Here is a 19,656-nt window from a genome sequence, read left to right on the forward strand (position 1 = left end):
GGGACCAACTGGGCCTCAGAGGGGAGAGGAGGATAAAGGGAGGGGGCCAGTAGGGGGCAGCTCCTCCCCCGGCCGCCTAGGTGACACCCCCCTCTCTGGGGCCCAGCTCCCTGGCCTGGCCTGCCTGCTGGTTTCCATGGTGACACAGTTATTTCCGGGGGCCAGAAACCATCATCCTTTTGGCCTAGAGGCTCTGAGGTGGGGCCTCCTGTTTCTCAGGGGGAGGGGCCCTGGGGCTCCCTCAGGAAAGGGAAGGGTCCGCTTCTTTGGGAAGACAGCTGGGGCTGACAGGCGCCATCTCTCCACACCAGGCTTTGGCCACAGCCTGTTCCCATCTGAGCCTGGAGGGGGCGGGAGCAAACACGGTTCTGGGTCTCCCCATCAGAGCCTGGGGGGAGCAGACACGGTTCTGGGTCTCCCCATCAGAGCATGGTTCTGGGTCTCCCTCCGTGCTCCCCGACCCGGAGAGGAAGACCGGGTGAGCTCAGGCGTCAGAGTCAGGTCTGCGTCGGGTTCCGTCTCAGTTTCTCACTGGGAAAGTTGGAAATTCTCGCTCACTTAGCCTTCATTGCTACCTCTGTGTTAGCCCTAGCTAATGTAGGTGCCCCTCAGGCTCGGGCTTTGCCTGGGGTCTCACTGAGTGGGCATCTCGCAAGGAGCATCAGGGCCTCAATGTGAGGGAGGCCCCACAGTGCTCCCGCAGGCTCACCTGTCACTCCCCAAATTGCCTTAGACAAGGGGACTTCAAAAAGCGCATCAAGGGGCCAGCACCATGGCTCACGTGGTTAATCCTCCGCCTGCGGCACTGGCATCCCATATGGGCGCTGGGTTCTAGTCCTGGTTGCTCCTCTTCCAGTCTAGCTCTCTGCTGTGGCCCGGGAAGGCAGTGGAGGATGGCCCAAGTGCTTGGGCCCTGCACCCGTATGGGAAACCAGGAGGAAGCACCTGGCTCCTGGCTTCGGATCAGCACAGTGCCGGCCGTAGCAGCAATTTGGGGGAGTGAACCAACAGAAGGAAGACCTTTCTCTCTGTCTCTCTCTCTCTCACTGTCTAACTCTGCCTGTCAAAAAAAAAAAAAAAAATTCTCGCTCCCAGGAGATGTAAAAAATGCTCTGAATGAATGAATGGCCAGGGGAACTGGCCACGTGTATCATTTCCACCAAGCATCCTGTTTCTCTCTCCCGTGTGCTGCTTCCTGGACCAAGCCGCCCTGGCTTGCCTGTGTTTGCTGTGGCTGTCTCAGTGGGGTTTGTACACTTGGCAGGCCCCTGCGCCCGGAATCTGCTCTGCACATGACAGGCAGGGTGTGTGTGGTGGTTCCCCTGTGCGTGAGACCAAACTTCAAACTCCCTAACCGCCTTGCAAGACCTTCTCTGGTCTGACCCCTGCCTGCTTCTAACATCGCCTCCCTTGCCCTTCGTGCTCCAGCTGCCCCGCGATTCCTTCGAGAACTTCGCGTTTGGAGTGCCAGATTCTCCGTGAGCAGGATGTCACAGCTGCCATAACTGTCACCTTCTTCAGGAGGCCGGCTGTGACCCCCGAGTCTGGAGCACCCGCCCCCAGACACTCCTCCTCCCAACCCGATGACCTTGCTGCAGGGCGAACGACCTCAAAGCCGTCGTTGATTCAGGGAATCACGAGGGTTGCCTCGTGATTCAGGGAACAGAACTGGGAGCAGTGGGTACAGTTTGTCTTCGCTCGCAGGCGTGGGGCCTCGGCTGAGGGCTGGAGCGGCTGGCCCCTGGCCGAACACCTCTCCCCGCCTCCTCCCAGTGCGCTGACCTCAGGATGCTTGGACTCCGGACATGGCAGCCCAGAGTCCCAAGAGATGAAGGTGGCAACCGTAAGTCCTCTTGGAAGCTGGGTTTGGAAGGGTTCTCGGATTCCTTCTGCTCTGTTCTACTGATCAAAGCCGATCCAGGCCAACTCAGATTGAAAGGAAGGGAACAGAGATCTCACTTTTTAAGGGAGGCAAATACAAAAATGCAAGGCTATCTCTAGTAGGCCAGAGTCATAGCTTGGGAAAAAGATATTTTTTAAGATAATTTTTAAAAAAGTGTTCATTTATTTTCATCTACTCGAAAGGCAGAGAGAGAGAGAGACAGAGACAGAGAGAGAAACTAACTTCCATTGTTTGGTTCACTCCCCAAATGCCCACAACCCACAACATCCAAGGCTGGGCTGGCTTGGAGCCAGGAGACCAGAACTCCATCGTGGTCTCCTGCTTGGGTGGCTGGGCCTAAGCACTGGAACCATCCCCTGCTGCCTCCCAGGACGGAGCTGGCTCTGACACTGACACTGACACTGACACTGACACTGACGCAGGCATCCCCAGCTGACTCACCCGCTGCACCACAATGCCTGCCCTGACATTTTCTTATTAATGTATGTGTGCCTGGATACCTTGTTTATTGGGTTACAGACTCTCTCTCTCTCTCTCTCTCTATCTCTCTCACACACACACACACACACGCACGCACGCACACACATACATCATTGCTTCTGGTGCACCACAGCGATTCTCCTTTTCCCATCTTGAAACTGCCCCGTGGGCAGAGCTTCTAAAATCCCTGTCCCTTAGATTTATGAAAGGTGCAGCCCTGGCTCAGCTGGCCGGTCCAGTTCAAGACTCGCCTTCTCACCCCACCAGGCAGGGCCTGGATTGGACCCAGGGGAGTGGGGAGGGGCGTGTTCCGCTCTTTTGCATCCGTGGAGCATCTTTGTCTTCTTTCCCGAGGTTTGGGCGTGGCCCAATTATTTTAGCTGCCCCTTCATTCCTGTGGGCAAATGCGCGCAATCTGAAACTGTTTCTTCTTTGTTTCAAATGTGAGGTACTCAGGGCCCATCCTCCACCAACTCGGAATCCAGTCACCAATTCAGGAGGCAGGAAAGGCCAAGCTGTCCCCATGCGCGCAGTGGGTCTGTTCACCCGAACACAGCTGCCGTGGGAGCAGGTGCTGTGTGTTTTATTCCAGATTGGGGACTCCTCTGTGCCTAGCACCCGTCATTTACACAGGTGTCACTCTACAAAGAGGTGACAAGCAAATGAAGGGGCCCTTTAGAACATAAATGATCTGAATGGACTGGTGACCAGACTGCTCCAATGGGCCGGTCTGTTCCTCTCCAATTGTTCCTGCTGTTCTCTGCTCATGGATGTTCATTAAAAAATGATTTATTTTATTTATTTGGAAGGCAGAGTCTCACACACACACACACACACACACACACACACACACACAGATCTGCCATCTGCTGGTTCACTTTACAAATAGTGCAGTATCCAGGACTGGGCCAGGCTGAAGCCAGGAACCAGGAACTCCATTTGGGCCTCCCACATGGGTGACAGGGGCTCAAGCACTTGGGCCATCATCTGCTGTTTTCCCAGGTTCATTCCTATGGAGCAGAGCGGGGACTTGAACAAGCGCTCAGATATGAGATGCTGGCTTAGCCTGCTGCGAGTGGTGGCTTAACCTGCTGTGCCATGATCCAGGCTCCTGGCTGTATATTTTCACTTCAGGAAGTCCCCTGGCTTCTGTCTCTACGGGGTGGGAGGCAGGCCACCATGTGGGTGGTCTCCTGGAGCTAGAAGCTTTGGAGATGCTCCAGGGGCTGGGCTGGGGTCCTCAGGGCTGATCCAGAGGCGGGGCCCAGGGCTGGGGTGTTCTCAACTCTCAGTGGGTCAAAGGCCGCAGCTCAGAGCAGCTGCAGCCAAAGCGTGGAGACGCGGGAGGGAAGGCGCCTTTCTTCTGCTGGGTGTGTCCCCCGGCTGACCCACGCCCTGGCTCTGATCACCGGCCAGAAGCACCTGTGACCTCAGTGTCCTGGGGAGCCCAGCCTCAGTGAATAGGCCGCCAGGGCCGCTGCCTCCTCAGGCCATGCCGCTCATCCTCCAAAGCCCAAGCGAGTCCCTGACTCCCCACTGCCCTGCGGGACCTGGGGCCAAGGAGAGAATGGGGGTCCCCTTTCCCCAACACACACACACACCCCTTGCAAGTCAGAAGCAGTTTTACAATGGTTTGTATTTTTATTTTAAAGATTTATTTATTTATTTGAAAGTCAGAGTTACACAGAGAGAGAAACAGAGGCAGAAAGAGAGAGAGAGGTCTTCCATCCGCTGATTCACTCCCCAGTTGGCTGCAAAGGCCAGAGCTGTGCTGATCCGAAGCCAGGAGCCAGGAGCTTCTTCCCAGTCTCCCACGTGGGTCCAGAGGCCCAAGCACTTGGGCCATCTTCCATTGCTTTCCCAGACCACAGCAGAGAGCTGGATCAGAAATGGAGCAGCCAGGACTCAAACTGGCACCCATATGGGATGCCAGCACTGCAGGCGGCGGCTTAACCCGCTATGCCACAGCGCCAGCCCCAGTGGTGTGAATTCTTTAAATGTGATTTTTTTTTCACTCTAAGGCATGAAGGAGGAAGTTGGGAAGAAAAGACAGGGCAGCAGATCCCTGCATTCAGCAGCCCGAGCAGGGGGGAGATGGTAGTTCAGTCCTGGGGGGACCCAAAGGCCAGAGGAGACTGGGAACACCCCCTCATCTTCACTCTGGTCCAGAGAGCTGGGTCCTGGGCTGGGAGTGGGGTGGCCTGGTGTGGGGGAGGGGCATTGTGTCCAGATGGTCTAGGGCAAGGCCACGACTACATCTTAGGAGTTCCTTGGTAGGGATGAGGTGGACCTCGGGGTGCTGGAGGAGCAGGCCTGCCCACCCTGAGGGCAGCTTCAGGAACAGTCTCCGATGGCCATCCAGAGCCCCTGGGACTGGGTCCCGGAGCCCCACCAACATGTGGCAAAGGCAGAAGGGCTGCCTGGTGGAGGCTTTCACATTAGAGATGAGAAACGGGCCAGTGCCGCGGCTCACTAGGCTAATCCTCCACCTAGCGGCGCCGGCACACCGGGTTCTAGTCCCGGTCGGGGCACCGGATTCTGTCCCGGTTGCCCCTCTTCCAGGCCAGCTCTCTGCTGTGGCCAGGGAGTGCAGTGGAGGATGGCCCAAGTGCTTGGGCCCTGCACCCCATGGGAGACCAGGAGAAGCACCTGGCTCCTGTCATCGGATCAGCGCAGTGCGCCAGCCGCAGCGCACCAGCCGTGGTGGCCATTGGAGGGTGAACCAACGGCAAAAGGAAGACCTTTCTCTGTCTCTCTCACTGTCCACTCTGCCTGTCAAAAAAAAAAAAAAAAAAAAAAAAAGAGAGAGAGAGAGAGAGAGATGAGAAACGAAGGCAGGAGGTAGAGACAAGGATATGGCTCGGATCCCCAGTTCACTTCTTCTGTGTCTCCAGCTGTCACTTCGCTTCTTGCCCCTTAGTCTCCTCGGGTGTTGACATGAGGGAGGGCGTGTGGTCCAGAGGTGGGGATGCCACGTGGGACGCCTGCATCCCATGTTGGAGTGCCTGGGTTCGAGTCCTGGCTCCGCTCCTGATTCCAGCCTCCTGCTGATTGCACACTCTGCAGGCAGCGGGTGATGGCTAGAGTATCGGGTTCCTGCTGCCCGTGTGGAAGACCCAGATTGAATTCCTGCCTCCTGGCTCTGGCCTGGCCCAGTCCTAGCTGTTGCAAGCATTTGGGAGGTAAACCAGAAGATGGAAGATCTCCTTTACTTTCTGTCTCTGTCCATCTCTTTCAAATAAATAAAAGTTTTTAAAAAGGAGGGAAGAAAGAGAAAACTATCATACCACACACTGTGACATGTTCTCTCACCAGCAGAGTGGTTTTAAAATTTTATTTTTTAAATTTTCATTTTAAGGGCTGGCTCTGTGGTGCAATAGGTTAAGCCTCAGCCTGCAGCACCAGCATCCCATATGGGCACCAGTTTGGGTCCTGGTTGCTTCCAATTCAGCTCCCTGCTAATATGCCTGGGAAAGGAGGGAAAGATGGGCCAAGTTCTTGGACCTGCATCTACATGGAAGACCCGCAGGAAGCTCCTGGCTTCAGCCTGATCAGCCCTGGCTGTTGCAGCCATTTGGGGAGTGAACCAGCAGATGGAAGATCTCTCTCTCTCTCTCTTTGAAACTCTGCCTTTCAAATAAATAAATAAACAACTCTTCAAAAAGTTTTTTTTTTTTTTTTCATTTTGTTTGAAAGACCAAAGAGGTTTTGCTTCTACCCCAAATGCTCACAACAGTCAGGGCTGGGCAGGCCAAAGCCAGGAGCTAGGCACTCAATTGGGGTCTCCCATATGGGTAGCCGAGACAGACTTGAGCCATCACCTGCTGCTTCCTAGGGTGCACATTAGCAGGAAGCTGGGTTGGAAGTAGAGCAGCTGGGACTTGAATCAGGCTGTCTGATATGGGATGTGGGTGCCCACGCAGTGAGTTAACTTGCTGTGGCAAACAGCCGTCCCCTGAGCCCCCTGAGCAAGTTTTTCTTTTTAAAAAACATTTATTTATTTGAAAGGCAGAGTGATAGAGAGAGAGGGACAGACGGAGAGAAAGATCTTCCATCTACTGTTTCACTCCCCCAATGGTTGCACCTGCCAAGTCCAGGACAGGCCAAAATCAGGAGCGCCCATGTGGGTGGCAAGGGTCCAAGCACTTGGGCCACCATCCTCCCCTGCCTCCCAGGTGCATTGGCCGGGAGCTGGAGTGCAAGTGGAGCTGTCGGAGCTCGAGCTGTCACTCTGTTATGAGACACCAGAGTTGCAAGAAGCAGTTTAACCAGCTGTGCCACCACATCTGCCCCTGAGTAGGCCTTTTTACTTTTTTCTTTTTTAAGATTTATTTCAAAGTTAGAGTTACACAGAGAGAGAAGGAGAGGCAGAGAGGTCTTCTATCCACTGGTTCACTTCCCAGTTGGCCACAACGGCTGGAGCTGCGCCAATCCGAAGCCAGGAGCCAGGAGCCAGGAACCAGGAGCCAGGAGCTTCTTCCAGGTCTCCCACATGGGTGAGGGACCCAAGCACTTGGGCCATCTTCTACTGCTTTCCCGGGCCATAGCAGAGAGCTGGATCGGAAGTTGAGCAGCCAGGTCTCAAACAGGCGCCCACATGGGATCTGGCACTGCAGGCAGTGGCTTACCTGCTACGCCACAGCGCCAGCTCCTCTGAGTAGGCTTTTAAGACGAGGAAACTGAGGCTCTGAACAGGTGATGTGTCCCTTCACCCGTGTCCTGCTTCATCTGTCCCGCTCCTGTCTTCTGTGGGGGCAGACACACGCCAGACAAGCTGCTTCCAGACTAGAGTACTTTATTCAAGAGAATCTGCCTTGGCAGTCTGAGGGCCCGCAGGGGAGGCTTGGTGGGGCGCATGGACCATGGGGGGAGCTGTTCCCTTTGCCACGGCCACGGGGCTAGGACACACGGGTCCCTCCCCCTGGTGACCTCATCCGCACTGCCCGGCTGCTCCCTGTCCAGCCTGGGGCCCACTCTGCCTGTGTCCCTGCAGGGTGGGAGGCCTCAGCTGGGAAGAGCTCTGTCTGCAACAAGCGGGTGATAAAATGTGAGGACAACCACAGGGGGCTCTCCTGGGCAAAAGCCCCCAGGCAGGCTCCACCCACCAGAGCTGAAGAGTCTGAGCTGCAGCCAGGGACGAGGAGGACATGTCCGGGATGAGGGCATGGCCGGATCTCTCCCCCTTGCCTCCCTCCCCCCAGAGCCCCCAAAGCTGTGCGGAGCCTGAGGCCCAGGAACAAGGGGCAGCACCCCTCTGTTTCCCTCTCCAGCGCCCTGGAGACCCCCGGGGCCTCCGGGTCGGGGCTCGCCCCCACAAGGCCACGCGTCTTGCTTCTTCCCCAGGCGACGCTCCCACGGGCGTGCGGCCGGCTTCTTTCTTTCTCTCACGTTCTGTTTAAGGCACTGAGTTCCTGAGGGTCCTGTCCCTCCCTGCCCCTGTCCTGGCAGGAGTGAGTCGTTCAGCAGGGCTACAGTTGGCGAATAAATAGGGGCAGGGACCAGCGGGGAGGTGACTGAGACTGTGACGGAAATAAATACACGAGCCGGGTGTGGGGTCTCTCCTCCGAGGGGCTGGTTACCTCCGGGGAGCAGCATCACCGCACCTGCCAGAGAGCAGACACAGACAGGGGCGGGTGATCAGCACTGTGCGCAGGCGCCCGGCCCCCAGGAGCAGCTTGGACGGGGAGCGCGGAGGCGGGGACGCGGCGTTCCTGGACCCCTGCTTGCCCCGAGGCCCACAGGAGCACCCAGCACTTAGCGGGGTGTCCAGCCCTGCGCTAAGCCCTAGACAATGGCCAGGCTGAGGAAAGCCAGGCCCAGGGACAGCACAGCCAGGTAAGTGGTGGTCACCCTACAGGTATCAGCCTCCAGTGGGCCAGTGTGGACCTTCAGACACACGTGAGGATGGAAGATGGGTATTTTTTTTTTTTTTACAGGCAGAATGGACAGTGAGAGAGAGAGACAGAGAAAGGTCTTCCTTTTCCATTGGTTCACCCTCCAGTGGCCACTGTGGCTGACGCACTGCGGCCGGCGCACCGCGCTGATCCGAAGCCAGGAGCCAGGTGCTTCCCTTGTTCTCCCATGGGGTGCAGGGCCCAAGCACTTGGGCCATCCTCCACTGCACTCCCAGGCCACAGCAGAGAGCTGGCCTGGAAGAGGGGCAACCGGGACTAGAACCTGGCGCCCATATGGGATGCTGGCGCTGCAGGTGGAGGATTAGCCTATTGAGCCGCAGTGCCAGCCAGAAGACAGGGTTTTTACACCAATTTTCAGCAGCTTTGAAGCTGTTTGCTTGGGAAGGGGCTGAGGTCCACTCTCCCGGCTGCTACTGCCCTTTCCAAACCCTCGCCAGCGGCTTTGGGACCAGCTAAGAGTCCTCTGGGGACACGCGACAAGGGCAACTTGAAATCTTGACGTAGCTGTTGAGAAAGCAGAGACGACAGGGGAAGCGAGCCAGGCTGAAAATGCCTTCCGGCAAAAGCCGAGAACCGAACTAAACGCTCAGCCAACGCAGCGCCGCAGTCCTCTTTCTGAGGCCATCAGCTCAGATGTGGCAAAATCACTCGGAGGGAGTCGAGAAAAAAGATGGCTAAGTGACATCCTGCCCCCCTCGCTTGCTCAGGGGAGCTTGGATTCCCACCTTTTTCATCTAGAAGCAGTAATGAAGAGGAATGGAATCTACGGGACTCAGCCTGGCAGGCGCTGGCCTTGGCCAACGACTTCATTAACTAACTGGAAAGAGGTGGCCACCGGTGTCCTAGAGACGCACCCCAGGGACGGCTGGGCTTCCCCGCTGCACGCTCGTCACAGTGGGACGCCTTTGTCTCGTTTTGATCAAGTAGGACTGAGGACGATGACTTCGATAATCCACTCCAGGAGCCAATTTAATTTCATTTTATGCTCCCAGGAGACTGAAAATAATTCAAACGCATACACCATTTCGGTGGCAGACAAGTTGGACAAGGGGATAAAGAAAAGACTTCTGAACATTAAACATAATGGCCCATGAGGCCGAAATTCTGCAATGAAACTGAAATGGGAATAAGTGCTCAAGGGCCCAAGAAGAGATGTAAATTTATCACTATTAAAGAGGGTGTTGCCCTATTTTATTATTTTTGCTATCCATTTTCTAAAAAAAAAATGGATGAGGGTGACTATTAGGATGGCATATTCCATAGGCTCTACCCACAGCGTTACAGAATAGCTGCCCCTTAAAACGTTAATATTTAGGGGCCGGCGCTGTGGCGTGGTGGGTAAAGCCGCCATCTGCAGTGCTGGCATCCCACATGGGCATTGGCTTGGGGCCCGGCTGCTCCACTTCTGATCCAGCTCTCTGCTGTGGCCTGGGAAAGCAGTAGAGGATGCCCCAAGTCCTTGCACCCGTGTGGGAGACCGGAGGAAGCTCCTGGCTCCTGGCTTCGGATTGGCTCAACTCCAGCCATTACAGCCATCTGGGAAGTGAACCAGCAGATGGAAGACCTCTCTCTCTCTTTCACTGTCTCTCTCTCTGCCTCTCTGAAACTCTGCCTTTTAAATAAATAATCAAATCTTTCAAAAAATTAATATTTAGAATGTGCCAGAAGTGATGTGCTTTGCAACTGCATATAAATGTTGGTGAAAAGTGCAGCGTCAACTTGAAAAGGCGGGAGGGAGCACCCGGGCTCTTGAAATTCTTTCAGGCCATCTGAAGGCCGCATCCCTGGGACGGGGCACTTCCTCCTGGGGCTGCCGCTCTGACTCGCTTCACTGTCAGCTCCATTCCTGGGCCATAAGCCTTAGGGGCCCAGGCTTCCCAGAATCCCTGTCTTCAGGGCATGGAATGAAACTCTGCTGATGCGGATGGAGGAGCAGGCCCGGGGCTCAGGCCTGGGGTCAGCCCCACTCCCATAGCATTAAATGGTCTTAGAGCAGGACGCTTGGGCCCTGGAGGAGAACCCGGTGTGACTGATTTACTGGGCATGCGAAATGAAATCTTTTGTTCGTACTATTTGCTCTTGCCTGCTTGGGTGTTCCTTTCTCTAAGCCTTCTCTCCCAGCCACCCTGGGGGGCGCTCCAGCCTGCTGCCCCCAGCTGTGAGGCCAAGATGCGCAGGTGACATGGAGAGGTGAGGGGGATCAAGGGGGCGCTGAGGCAGAAACACCAGCCTGGAGCCCACGGGGGCTCCCAGAAGCAGCCCTAGACAGCGTCTCGGGGTGGCTGGGCTCCAGCGCGTGGGACATTAAGTGTGTGGGACATGCTTGCAGGCAGACGGAGCGCTCCGTGGCCCCTGCCTCTCACTCGTCACGGGAGAACTAGGCTCGGAAAGGGGAAATGGCTCGTTCATGGTCACATTGAGACTTAGGGCTCAGCCAGGGCCAGAGCCAAGGTCCCCTGACGTCTCTGAGACCCTCAGAGCAGGTGCAGCCACCTGCTCGGGGCCCCCGTGAGTCCCTGAGCCTTGCCTCTCCCCCTCCCTGACCGCTGACCCCTGGGGCCCAGCCTCCTTGCCATCCCTGGGCTCCCAGCGCACTCACAGGTGACAGTCTGTGGGTTTCTGCTTCTCTCTCTTCCTCTTCCCCCTGCCCTTGAGTCTCCTCCTGCAATAAGCCAAAAGCATCAGGACGGGGGTGGGGGCGGGGCCCCCCATGCGGGGAGAGGGGCTGGCGGGCCTGAGATTAGCCCCAAGCCCCAGCCAGGCCACTTACCATTCTGGCTTCATCTTGTCCCGCAGCGGCCTGGGGAAACAGAGAGAGGGGTGGAGTGGAGAGGAGGTGGGAATCAGGGAGGCGAGAAGTGGGGGCTCCTCCCTACCCCCCAACTCCTGGGCTCAAGACAGCCTGAGTGCTGGCCCTGCGGTTGACATGGGGACCACTAGGGGGTAGCATGGAGCCAGCAAGGGAGAGACTGGGGCGGCCTGTGCGCCTGGCCAGGGACTCCGGGGTCTGGCGACCCCACAGGACAGGTATGAATTTCCTCTGGGGGCTCCACACCCCCCTTTCTGCACTCCCCAGCTTGCTGGCACCAAACCCCGGCTCTTGCAAGTCTGTGCTCTGTTGTGTCGCTCTCTCTGTTTCCTTTCCTCTCTGCCTGGCAGCTTCCCCACGGCCCCCGAGGGTGGCCAGGGATGCCGAGGCCCAGTGCCAGGGTGGCTGCCTGTCAGGGCACAGCCCCCGCCCCACCCAGGCAGCAGCGAGGGCCTGGGTGAGGACAGGCACCACAGTCACCAGGCAGGTCCCGGGGCTGTTGTCCCAGAGTGAGAAGAAAGGTGTCCCTGTTGCTCAGCCTGCTGAGTGGGGACATGGCCACAGTCTTCCCTGGGAACAGTGCGGGGGGTGGCGTGGTGACAGCGGCCTCCGTGCCAGGGAATGCGGCCCCAGGCTGGCTCCTCCCAGAGCCCTCTGGAACTGCCAGGTGGTATTGCTCCAGAGTGGGCAAATCAGAGACTCTTGGGCTCGGTCTCCGTGTCTGCCTGCCTGCCCCGGAAGACTGTCTGTGAGGGCACAGGTGAGGTGGAAGGTGAAAGTGAGCAAGGCTCCAGCTGGGAGGGAGGAGACCGGTGCTGGCATCACTGGTGGCGTGGTGAAGAAGGCCTGGAGCCCTGGACACTATGAAGGACCAAGCCCAGGGCAGGACTAGGGCCGCAGGACAACGTGGTAATGGCCGTGAGAAGTAGCACAAACAGGAGCTTAGGAGGCAGACAGGCCTGAGTTGCAGTCCCTACTCGCCATGGCAAATCCCACAGCTGTGCTCAGCCTGGGTTTCCTCATCTGTTAACTGGGGACCAGCAACTGCACCCACCTCCTAGGGTTGTTAGGAGAGCAGGGACTTGTCTGTCTTGCTCACCCCTGTAACCTAAGCATCTAGGATAGTGCCTGGCACACAGCAGGTGCTCAGTACAGATGTATGAACAGATGAAACATCCAAGGGTCTGGTGTGGGGCTAGGCACAGAGCAGGTGCACGCTAAGTGGTTCTTGCACCCCAAGCTGGGCTCCGAAGCTCAAGTCCAAGGCCCACTGGCCCAAGGAGCAGCATCTCAGCCCGAGTCCTCCTGCCGGCACTTGGCCGGCTGCACCAGGCCTGCTGCTCCCTGCACTGAACTGCAGGTGCCCCAGACACGGCCACAAGACTGGGTGGGGAAGGGTAGGGGGCGGAGCTGCTGCCACGTTGAAGACACCCTGTGCCTCCTTCTGCCCTGCTACTTGTCCTGCTACTCCACAGCTTGCTCCCTCCCAGGGGCACGCAGGCCAGCGGGGACCAAGCCTAGCTTTGCAGCGTCTTTGCCTCCTCCTCTCCCGCGGCCTGTCTTGGAGGAGGAAGATGACCGTTCCCCTGCAAGTCTGGGAGGGTCCTAGGCTTCCTCTTCCCCCTCCTGCCACTGGGAGCAGCCCCCGCCCCACCCCACCCCACCCCACCCCTCGTCTGGCCGCTGGCTTCCTGGGACTCACCTCTGTGTTCCAGGGGACTGTCCCTGCTGCCCGCTCCAGGACTTACCTGCACTCGCAGCGCACATGCTGAGAGAACGTCATCTCCACGTAGGAGGGCCGGTCCCCAGCGCGGATCTTCAGGAGCTGTGGGAAGGAAAACACGGATGCCTGGAGGAGGCGTGGCCCCCGGGTTGCTGCCCGCAGTCCTTTGGAGGACAGGGTTCTTATCACCCTGTTTCCCATCAACCACTGCAGGTCCCCCTCCAGCTTCAAGTGGGGGCAGATGGCTCTCCCACCTGCGCGTGGACCCGGGGAGGCCCCTCTCCCTCCCGAGCCGGGCCACCCGTGCAGCAGTGGTGCAGGCACAGGACCCGTGCTCTGGAGCCGGAGAGACCTGCGCTCACATCCCAGCTCTCCCACCTGCAGAGCAAGGTCTGCACATCTCTGAAACTCAAGCTGCTCATCTGTGAAAGGGGCACAGCGCCTGCCTGGAAGGCCGGAAGGAGGCGACTCTCGCGGCCCGTGTAGAGCCGTGCCTGGCCCTAGTCCGGAAGACCTCGGTAAGCCACTGTGTGCGCATGCGGCCCAAGCGAAGCTCAGCAAGCGAGCTTGCTCCAGAAAGCACCCAACGCTCCCGGCGTAGACGAGGACGACTTCAGTAGGAGCCGATTTCTTTCCCGGCCGCCACCAGACACCCTGAATCTTGGGAGAGGGCTCAGGGAGAGCCAGGGAAGCTGGGGAGGGTGGGGCTGAGGGGCTGAGAGCCAGTGCTGGAGCTCAGGAGCGGGGTGGGGCTGCAGCCCCGCAGGTTCCGTGCCAAGAGCCGCCCTACCTGCATGGTGACATTGACGGTGTCCACCGGCACACAGTGCAGGTTCTCATCGCCACAGCAGCCGGTACAGCGCAGCAGGGAGACGCAGGACGGGCTGAACACGTGCTCCATCTCGCTGGGGTACTCGGACACGACGTCCACCAGCCTCTCCAGCGCCCGGCAGTAGCTGCGGCCCCACACTTCTTGGAAGGGCACCACTATGAGGATGCAAGAAGCTGGTCACTCCCCGGCCCTGCCTGGCCTTGTGCGTCCAGCCCCTACACTCCACCTCGCCCCAGGAAGCCCCCAGCTCCACCTGAGCCCCCAACAAGGGAATCCTTCTGGGATGCCTGCTAGGCCCTTCGCTCATCTGTGGGGCACAGATCCCAGAGGAGCAGGTGTCTCAGGGTCCCAAGCTCTCTGCTCTGTTCTCGGCTCAGGCACCCACATCTGCCTTGGTTCCTTGGAGAGTGCCCTGGCAGCTGCCTGGGCCCTCCATGCCTTTCTCAGGCTCAACCTGGCGCTGTTTCTGTCTTTTGGGGCACTTGCAGAAGACAGGCAGCCGAGGAGTCCTGAGGAGGGCTGGCCTTCCCCTTACTACTCTGCTCAAGAACCTTCCATGGCTCCCTCCTTCCAAGCCCATTTGGTGCCAGCAACTCTGCTGGGCATCGCCAGCCCCCTCACGGAGTTCCCTCAGTCCCTGCACTGGGCCAGGGCAGCACCATGCACTGGGCTTTTGTGCCTCGTGGTCCTGACAGGCCGAGGTCATTCCACTGTTGCTTCCACCTAGAGAGTGCCTGCCCCCGCTGCTCCAGGCCACGCCACCGCCTCGCCGAAGCCCTCTCCATCTATTCCACTAGGAACCATGCAGCTCCTTGGAGCGCAGCTTGGCCCCTGGAGCTGGTCTCACTGCAACAGCACTGGGCCGGGGGTGGGTGGGTGGGGGGCTCTTCTTTGCTTTGCAGCCACATGGAGGCTGCGGAGGAGGGGCGTCGGTAAACACAGGCTGAGCAATTCTCGGTGCTTAGGCCCCCCTGCCCCACTGGTCGGCTGCTGTGGATGGAGTCTCGGAGGGGCTGGTCTGGAATCTCTCAAAGCTGCACTTCCTTCAGGTCCCCAGCAGAACCTCACGTGGAGTGGCCAGAACCCAGGGACTGGCTTTGGTCTTGGCCCCGTCCTGGCTGTGTGACCTTGGGGAGGCCGCTTAGCCTTTCTGAGTAGTCAGTTGCCTCAGCTGAGGTTGGGAGCCGAGGGTTTGCCAAGGTATCTCCGACCGCCTGGGACTCAGGGCACAAAAGCCAGCCTGGCACAGCCTTGAGACCGTGGGCAGAGGGACAGCCCCAGACCTCTGTCATCCTGAGCTGGCGGGGGAGGACAGGGGTGCTGGTCACCCTGCGGGCCCTGCAGCCTTTCCTGGGGAGCCACGGCCCCTCCCGGCAGCCCCTCGCCTCCTTTCACGGCCCCTCCACGGAGGCAGATGTGCCAAAGTCCCTTCCACGGAGTCTGTGAGGATGAGTCTCAGGGTAATCTCAGAAGAAAAATAAACTCCAGTCTCAGCAGAGGCCCTCAAAAAAGGCTGCGGGCGGAGGAAACCCGTGGCCATGAGCAGGCGGGGCGGCCACTGAGGCACCGACCATGCTTATCTGGGCGGCCCTGGCTCTGCTCCGCCCTGCTCTGCTCTGCTTTGGGAGAACTCGGGCCAGGCCGGGGGATCCGGAAGCCCCCCTGACTGCCTCTCCAGGCCACTGGCCACTGCCCCAGAGCTGGCCCCGAAGCCCAGGGGAGCCTGCCTTTGCCAGTCAGGGTCAAGAGCCCGTCCCTGTGGCCAGCGCCAGGAGCTGTGTGTTTAGTCTAAAATCTTCATGGGCGCTACGTGATGCTGGGCGTTTCATGTCCGCCTCGGCAAACATAAATAACAGCACGGGAATAGCCAGCCCCCAAGGCACCCCAAAGGCTCCAGCCCCAGACTTGGGACCCGCCATCGGGGGGGGGGGGCGCCCCAGCCCCCACCCCGCAGCCGGCCTCAGCACAAGGACAGATTCGCTTTCCTCACCCCCACATCTCATAGCGCAGAGCCTGCATCAGCAGGTCCCAGACCACGTCCGGCCGCACGGGCAGCGCGTGGCGGGGAGGGCTGAGCAGGAGGTGGGCCAGGGCCTGGGTGTGAGGGGCCGGCCCGGGGAGCGCAGTGACCGCTCCAGATGTGGGCCGAGCCCCTCAGGAAAGCGCTCGCTCAGCTGCTCCCAGAGCACTTCCGCTGGCCCCAGACCTCACTGGGAGGGGGCTGGGAGCTAGGACTGGAGGCTGGGGCCACAAAAGGGCTCTCAGCTCCCTGGCCAGCCCTGTGGGCGAGTCTCCCTTCTGGCCCTGGCTACCTACGGCCCAGGAGGGAGGAGATTCAAGAAAGGAAATGTGTTATCCTGGGAGTAAGCCTCTGCCCAGGCTGCTGGGGGGGGGGGGCGAGGGCTGGAAGAGCCCGGCAGGTGCCCGGCCTGCCGGGGGACGCCCTGTACAGCCACTGAGCCGCTGGGCACCTGGGCTTAGCCCTGTGCTGCTCCCAGAGGCACAGAATGCCCATACAAGGCAGGACCATGCAGTCCCTCACGAGAGGACGGCATTGTCAGATTGTGAGAACTGGGGTCCACAGCCCATTGAACTTCCTGGGGCCACCATTCAGCCTCCCACCCCGGATGCTGGGAGATACATCCGCCCATGCCTCCTCCTTGGACTTGAGAATGCTGCAATCTTAGAAAAAGAAAGAACTTTAGCTGTCGTGTAATCTCCTGTTCCCATTTTACAGATACAGAAACTGAGGCGCAGACATTGCCTGAATTAGACTAAAAGCACGAAAGAGGGTACTATGTGGAGGTGAGGGATGGGTCCCTCCCCAAACCCTAGCACCACCAGTGAAACCAAGGGCAGCTACCTCCCCTATCTGCCCGGAGGCCAAGGGTCCCAGGTGCCCAGGCATGGCACAGCCCACAAGAGGCTGGCTGCCTGGCTGAGAGGCAGCAGGCAGCAGGCAGGCCAGCAGAGGGTGTTCCCAGCCCGCAGACGGCTATCACGCGTGTGCGTGTGCACGTCCCTACACGCCCCTCTCCCACGGCTCCGTGGGAAGCCTCGGCAGTGGTGTGTGGCTGCCCTGCACGTCTCAGAGAGGCAGGGAGGGAGGAGCGAGGCAGGGGGCCTGGCACAGGCCTCCCGCCTCCTGCACGTATGTCTCTTTGGCAGAGTCTCCTCATTGCCCTTTGAAGATTCCCTCCTGATGCAACCCAGGGCGGGGAGTGGAGGGGCCGGGGAGGGCGCGACTTGTGTTCTGTTTGTAATCACTGGAGAAGCCTGGTCAGATCCCTGCCACTCCGCCAGGGCTGGGCTGCTGGGGAGGGCCTGTCCCCACCGCCCCCCACGCACACCCTCTTTGACTGCGTGCCCTCCGTGTCCAGCTCCCGGACCCCCAGGCTGCCCCTGGCACTCGCTATCCATGCAGCCCTCCAAGATCGCATCTGCACCCTTACATCATGCTGGGAAGAGGCTCCGAGCCAGCTGGATGATGCCGGGCTGTCCTGGCCGCAGCCGGGCTCTCGGCGTGCTCGGTGACCCTGGCCCACGAATGCCCCTCTCCAGGCCTCTGGGTCAGAGTGGGTGGGTCTCTGAGGCCCGCCAGCCTCGGCAGCCAGGATGTGCAGCTCATGGACCCTCCCAAACATATCATCAGCGTGCACCCACCCTTCACACCCATCCCTTCCCGGCCTCTCGGGAGGAGAGAAGCGGGGACCGGGTGCGCCCACAGCCCCAGCTGGCTGGCTTACCTTCCATCTCTGAGGAGCCGTTACCAGCAGACAGGGCCCACTGCTGCGGACAGAAAGGTGCAGACGTGAGAGGGGGCTGCCGAGGGGCTCTGTGCTCTGGGACAAACGTGGTGGAGGCGGGGAGGGGCCCCTCGGAGCTCCCTGAGCGGTGTACTCTGCCCTTTCCCAGAGTAGCCTCTCTCCAGGGCTCCGCTGGGTCCCGCCCCTCTCTGGCCTCAGTTTCCCACACTGGGAGAAGGGTGGGAGGCTGGAGCTTTAGGACATCCTTTGCCATCCTGTGGGGTCTCCCTTTCTACCCAGCCCCCCAGGCCAGCCCTGCCGGGCCCTGAACAGCCCGCCTTGGCTGGGTGCCAGAGCCCAGAGGCGGTGATCAGCTGGTGGGAGCTGAGGGGCCAGAGCCGGTGGCGCCAGGAGCTGGTGCTGCTGGTAACGTTACACCTCTGGCCAGCCCTGCAGCAGGCAGGCAGGCAGGCGGCTGGACTGGCCAGTCCAGCCCACCCCTGGGCTCTGGCTGGGGACTCCCGGGGTAGCGCAGTGGGAAGGGAGCTCATTGGCTTTGTCAGGACTGCGATGCCCAAGCTGGCTACCAGCCAGATTCACCCGGCTCCTGGGAAAAGGGTCCTGCTCACTTCCCCAGGCCCCTCATGCAGGACTTCTGGCCCCCCAGCTAGGGATGGAGGGCAGAGTGGGACCCCTTGTCTCACTGCCAGCCCACCTCCCAAACTCCCACCTCCACCCAAACTCTGTAGAGAGCCCCTCTGGTGGGCAGGGCCTGGGCTCTCCACCACCAGCCTCTTGGTCCAGCTTCCGCCCTACCAGGCCAGGTCAGAGGTTCTGGGGACGCCTGGCTGGTCACAGGGACTCCACCCTGACCACAAGGCCGGGGACCTGGCTGGGATCAGTGGACAGATGCTTTTAGCAAAGCAGTGAGGGTTCCAGGAACCAGACAGGGAGCTTCTCCCTCCCCTCCCTCCTGCCAAGACAGCCCCCAGCCCCACGCTGGGGACAGCCCACCTGGGACTAGCTCCAGAGGTCAAGAGTCCAGTGCCAAACCCCTGGAAGCCTGCGGGCATCCTTGGAGCCCCCTGCCCGGAGTGTTGGGATGGGCAGACCCGGCCGGCCAGGCTGGGAAGAGGGATGTTCTTACCTGTGGGGGCACGGCGGGCAGTGCCAGCCCGGTCAGGAGCTGCAGGAAGCAAGTGAACAGCCTCATGGTGGGCATCGGCTCAGACTTCCAGAGCCAGGGTGCTCCAGGGGGAAACAACCATGCTCGTCCCCCGGGCCCTGCACCGGAGCAGAGGCGCGGGGAGGGGGCAGGCCGTGCCCTCAGCGCTGCTCCGAGGCCGCCGCCGGCCTCAGCATCCTCTGGACGCCCCGGGGAGTCAGGAGCCCACAGGTACGGCTGCGCTGGGGAACCTGCCGCGGCGTGGCCCGGTGGCGCGCGGCGGGGCGGGACAGGCGGGTCCCCGGGAGGGTCCGTCGGGCGCCGCGTGCGTCCTCCGGTCCTCCTGGCGGCCGGGCAGTTGTCTGAAGATGCAGTTTCCTGCTCAGACAGCAGCTCCCTTCTGAAGCTGTCGGCGACAGGGTTTCTGGGCTGTGCATCGGGGCGGGGCTCCAGGCCGGCCCCGCCCACCGAGGCTCCGTTCTCGCAGCCGCGGGAGCTGCCGAGAGCCGAGCTGAGAGCCCTGCCCGAGAGGAGAGGGGGCGGGGGTTGGGACGGCGGCGGGCCCCCCAGCGCGCTCCACCGTGCAGAGCGAGGAAGGGGCGCTGCCTACGTAGCCCCTACACCCTGCCGAACTGCCCGTGCCTGCCCACCCGGGGCTCCCCAGCTGCGTGCAGGCTGTTATGCGACCGCCACCTCGGGTGGGGCCAGCCGTCCAAGCTGAGACTTCAGCCGCCTGGCAGGGGCCGCAGCCCGGACCCCCAGGATGGCTAGCCCCTGGAGGGATGAAGACCCCGGGTCTCAGAGGGTGCTCCTGCCTGCACGTGCCCAGCAGAGAGACGAGCACACCCTGGGGAAGGGTATGTGGGTATGAGGACCTGCAGAGACAGACCCGAGCTACTATGCAACTCCAGAACCCTCGACACCTGACCCACTGCCTTGGGGCCAGACACTTAGACCGCATTGCTGGGCAGCTGTGCACCACCCACGGGCAACGGAAACGCCTGGGGCTCCTGGCTGGGGGTCCATCTGGGGAAGCAGTCTGCCCCCTGGGGAGCAGGGTGGCCAAGCCTGCCTCTCCTCCTG

The 19,656-nt window shown here is 60.2% G+C and overlaps 1 protein-coding gene across 2 annotated transcripts; it reads right to left on the bottom strand.

The window, feature by feature from the left end:
- Positions 1–7,161: 7,161 nt before the first annotated feature.
- Positions 7,162–18,969, bottom strand: PGF (placental growth factor). Of its 2 annotated transcripts, XM_002719644.5 has the most exons (7): positions 18,556–18,969; positions 17,409–17,451; positions 13,621–13,817; positions 12,856–12,932; positions 11,069–11,098; positions 10,898–10,960; positions 7,162–7,986 (listed from the first exon to the last, which is right to left on the bottom strand). In XM_002719644.5, exons 1-7 carry the CDS (start codon positions 18,628–18,630, stop codon positions 7,959–7,961), a joined length of 513 nt encoding a protein of 170 aa, XP_002719690.2. In that variant the 5' UTR covers positions 18,631–18,969; the 3' UTR covers positions 7,162–7,958. The 2 variants fall into 2 exon arrangements, with proteins under 2 accessions (XP_002719690.2, XP_008270263.2); XM_008272041.4 differs by lacking the exon at positions 10,898–10,960 and having other exon boundaries at positions 18,556–18,966.
- Between the last annotated feature and the right edge of the window lie 687 nt (positions 18,970–19,656).

Source organism: Oryctolagus cuniculus, chromosome 20 (genome assembly GCF_964237555.1).
Source record: "Oryctolagus cuniculus chromosome 20, mOryCun1.1, whole genome shotgun sequence".
NCBI classification, from domain to species: Eukaryota; Metazoa; Chordata; class Mammalia; order Lagomorpha; family Leporidae; genus Oryctolagus; species Oryctolagus cuniculus.